The 4572-nt window shown below is 35.5% G+C and overlaps 1 protein-coding gene across 1 annotated transcript; it reads right to left on the bottom strand.

Annotated features, from left to right (window-relative positions):
• Positions 1-327: 327 nt before the first annotated feature.
• On the bottom strand, positions 328-1685 carry LOC112503416 (probable WRKY transcription factor 17). The gene is made up of 3 exons (XM_025107457.1): positions 1435-1685; positions 1177-1305; positions 328-1060 (listed from the first exon to the last, which is right to left on the bottom strand). Exons 1-3 carry the CDS (start codon positions 1683-1685, stop codon positions 883-885), a joined length of 558 nt encoding a protein of 185 aa, XP_024963225.1. The 3' UTR covers positions 328-882.
• Between the last annotated feature and the right edge of the window lie 2887 nt (positions 1686-4572).

Here is a 4572-nt window from a genome sequence, read left to right as displayed (position 1 = left end):
AAAGTGAAACTGAAAGTTTCAACTTTGGTGGTGTTAGTGGTTGTACTTTCATAGTTTTTTGAATTTTATGTATAAAATAATTGTACATTGTGCTTTATGACCTATGTTTAAGAGTTTTTTGAATTTGTTGCATAAAACTATTGTAACTTATGCTTAGTGACTTGTACTTAAACTTTGTCTTAAATGGTTATATATGTAGTATAGATATAGATATAGAAGATATAGATATAGATATAGATATAGATAATTTTTCTTTTTTCTTTTTTCATTTTTTTTAACTCGGGAACCGAGTAAAAGGGGAAAAGGAAAAGAAAAAAAAAATTCCAAAATTTGTTTATTCCTTCATGCTTTCTCTTTGAAAAGAGAAGCTAATCCGGTGACCACTAATTTACTTCCTCTCTCCACATTCCTCGGTTTTATCRCCGGCGGTTGCCATATCCTCGCCGCCGACGAGTCAAAACCGTCATCGGATTTTCTCAATGGCAAAACACCGGGTGAAGATAGTTGACTTGTCTCCGTCGTCTGCGACRGCGTCTTTTCCTCTCCAAAAATCAGCTCAAAAATTCCGCACTCCGGCGCGAACTCCGGTGTAGAAACGGATGACGATTTTTTGTATTCGCTGGAAAATATCTGTTTCGGTGAGGCGTTGGCGTTCGGTGTTGGCGGTGGAGTTGCAGACAATTGATGCGAACATGGAGAGAAGAAAGTCAGTTGGAACAAAATCGCATTTAGATATGGGTGGGTGAGAGGCATCTTTTGATTTTACATTTACACCCTTAAAMTTTGACTAACTTACAAAAAAGTCGTTTTCTTTTTCCTACTACACTGTTTTGTTGACCTTAKAAAATTGTGCAAAGTGATGGTGGACCACATGGTGTTCCCTCACTTTGACTGAACAGCCAAACCGGTCAAACTTGTCGGTACCGGCGTTGGAGCGTGATGGTGACGGTGTTGGTGTTCTCCGTCATATGTTACCAGAAGCATCTTTGAATCGTTTAACGCCAACTCCACACCCTTTCTCGCCGGGCATCCTTTTCCGGTATTGCACTTGTAATAAACTCTGCACATTTAATATCCAAATCGAAATCAATATCTATGATGATCGYAGAATTTTTACGATTACTCTATGAATCGGTTTTGATTCGTAGATAATTGAAGAAATCTTCAGTTAATTACCTTGGATATGGTGATCCGTCGATCTTCTTCTCGCCGTACTTCTTCCAYGAGTAATCGTCKRCCGGTATGCTTGTGACCTTTGATCCGATAATCGGTACCCTCCGTATTTCACGTTTTGATCCGATTTTCCTGAGAGCGAAAGGGGAAAAACGTATTAGGTAATGAATTATTAAGCGTAGGATAGATATTTGTGACGGTTTTTTGCTAAAAATAAACGGTTTTTTGCTAAAAATAAACGGTTTTTTGCTAAAAATAAACCTTCTCTTGCAACAACGACAACCGCTTCGAGAAACCGAATGGTTCTCCCTTCCAGATCCGTGTAAGGAAGCCGTAGGACGGTCTGCGCTACACCTTTTCCGGTGAGTCGATGGTAGAGGCGGTTTCCTAGATGAAAACGTCGGTGCCGGAGCTACTATACCTAATGATGAAAACTGTTCACCGATTCCTAGGAGCTCAGCCCAAAAACCTTTATTTGATGTCGGTCGGTCTACTCCTACTTTCGCACACATCTCGTGAAAATGTTATATGAAAGCATCTTGCGAATATCATTCTGCATTTAGCTTATCCTGTCAGATCTGTTCTTCTTACTGTGTAGAAGAAGCCATTGGATTCAACAAATTGATAACTTTCTGGGTGCCTCTCATTAAAGCTGGAAACTTGTTCCTGTAATTGTTATCAAAATTTATGGAAGTTGTTAGATTCACATGAAGTAGAAGATGAACATAAAATTTAATCAAATTGGGAACTGAGTTTTTTTGTACCTTTTGCAGAAAAGATTATCAAGGATGGAGATTGAAGCAATCGCAAGAATCARTGATARATTGAGATTAAGGCCTGAGTGATGGATAGAGAGAGATGCAGTGATGAATCTTCTGAGATGAGGAATTGTTGTTTTGAGTAAGGGATGAGAGTGTCTTGAGAATGGGATGAGCCTGAATCAGTCATTATTGAGGGAAGGCTCTCACAAGCTCTTCAAGCATCATTTCAAATTTCAATTTTGAAATTTGAAATTTGAAATTTGAAATTTGAAATCTAAAATTTGGTGGTGATGATGGAGGGGTTAAAGTCAATGCATCAACAAGTTGTACAATATGCTTTATAACTTGTTCTTAAGGGTTTTTTGAAATTTATGCATAAAATGGCAGTACTTTGTGTCTTGTTGTTTGTAATTAAGATAAGTGTCTAAATGGTTATATATGTAGTATAGATATATATATATATATATATATTTAAATCATTTTGGAAATTGTTTTCAAAGTATTTGGTTATAGTTTGAGGTTTTTAGGAAAAACCGGTGTTCTCTATAACCTGAGGCTCTGATACCAAATCTGTCACACCCCGCTAAGCGGAAACACTAGATGTAACAGCTAAGCGTTTCATAGCACCAAATAATATATAACACCATTAAAATTTACAATCCAAAAATTTACAAATCCATAACCAAACTCTCTCAACGAAGACAGTATCATTTGCCAAAATTTATTTCTAGAATTCGTTAGCAGGTGTTATCGCAAAAGTGCATCCATGACGTCAGTTCTTACTTAATTTCCTAAAAAGCATGAAACATAAAATGACGTCAACTACAAAGAGTTGGTGAGTTCACGGGTGTTTACATGCACAAAAGTACTTTACAATGCATAAAATTCATTCTTGCAAACTATTTATGAAAAACTTGCACAAGGTAAAATGAAAAATTTTAACGATGTTTATGCTTGAGCCACTACAGAACCTTACCTGATCAATATGCCCCTTATATTATTACGAACCACCTTAAAGTGGCCCCCTTGCTCACTTAGGTATAACGGTCTGACTTAGAACTACTTCAGCGGTGGCCCGTTTGCACACATGTGTAGATCTACTAAAATTAAGTAATGTGCACCCGTTTTTTGGTGGGAATGTCAACACAATAGCGCTATCCACAATTACTACGGCCCGACACGTTCCCGAGTTAACTAGTAGTGTTCACGGAGGGGACTTTTTATATTATCACTCAAGTACATCAATTTATCATTTATACCATAGTGCAACAATAGTCAATTTTTCATGACTTCAATAGTAAAAGCATTAAAAGTGGGGCCGTGGATACGCACCGGTTTGCTAGCGACTAACCAGGAACTTGATGGCGTTGAGGTACTAGACGTCTAGCCTTAACTCTCCTAAAACGTCTAAAATCCAAAGTTAGTTCACCTATCGGGTCTCGATAAAGATAAAAGTCAAATTATATCTTATGTAATGTCAACATGTTTTTATGAATTTAAGTTGATATTTATATAATTAGTTCTTAAAATAGTTCAATATTCATATATTTCAAGTTTAAAGTCCTTTGTACATAAAAGTTATAATTCGGACAGAAAATTAATTCTGTTTATGAAATTTTTGGTCTCACAAATCATTGTCAAAAGGTACCTTCCATAATTCATTTTGTTTCCAAATTTTATACCGAAAACGTCACTGTGTTAAACACATTTTGCCCAAATTTCACACATTTTGGAAGTCTTTTAGTCATTCAAATATCAAACACATTTTGCCCAAATTTCACACATTTTGGAAGTCTTTTAGTCATTCAAATGTCAAACACATTTTTACATCTCAAAACAGTCTAGACAGATTGCACCCTATCAAATTTGGGGTCAAATGGAAGGTCTAAACTTAATTTTTTTCAACGATTCCACATGGATTGTAAACTTAACTCATAAACAAAGCTTCCAAAAGAAAAATTACACATTCTTATTAATTTTTGAGAGAGTTATGCTACTTTGAACAAGCATGTAAGTTTCTATTCGAAGTTATCTTTTTGCACCATAAACTTGTATAAAAAATTTAAGGGGTCAAAACTCAATATTTTCACATGATTCCGGTAGGAATAAAACCCAAACTCAAAGAAGTAAACTTTCAAAATAAGAATAATAACATTTGGACTATTATTTTGGGATATATGGACGACAAAAGTGCTAGTAAGTAATCTATCAGCGCCAAAATACCACTTTTGAAGGTTAAAATCCACATGCATTGTGGTTTTACCCTAATTTCTTGAGTTCTAAGACTATAGGTCATGGATTATCACCATTGTGAAGACTTTTTTCTTGTCTTTGGTGTATAATCTACCATCTAGATACTCTAGAAATTTGAGTTAAAAAGAAGAAAAAAATGTGTAGAAAAAGATGAGAAATGATGTTTAAAATACTAAAACAATGTAACTAACTCTTTATCTTTGTTGTTAGCACTTTGATTCCTTCAATGTTCTTCAAAAATGATTGAAACTAAGGGGTTTTATTTTGAATTTTCGGCTGAACTGGTTTTGGGCAGAAGAAGGGACACTTAGAGAGAATTCTAGGTGGTTTTGTATGGAAAATGAGCTAAAAGTGGGAGGAAATCAAAGAGTCACCTAGTTTTATA

Source organism: Cynara cardunculus, unplaced genomic scaffold (assembly GCF_001531365.2).
Source record: "Cynara cardunculus var. scolymus isolate 2C unplaced genomic scaffold, CcrdV1 Un_Scaffold_2985, whole genome shotgun sequence".
Taxonomy (NCBI): domain Eukaryota; kingdom Viridiplantae; phylum Streptophyta; class Magnoliopsida; order Asterales; family Asteraceae; genus Cynara; species Cynara cardunculus.
This window is presented reverse-complemented; position numbering and strand designations above follow the sequence as displayed.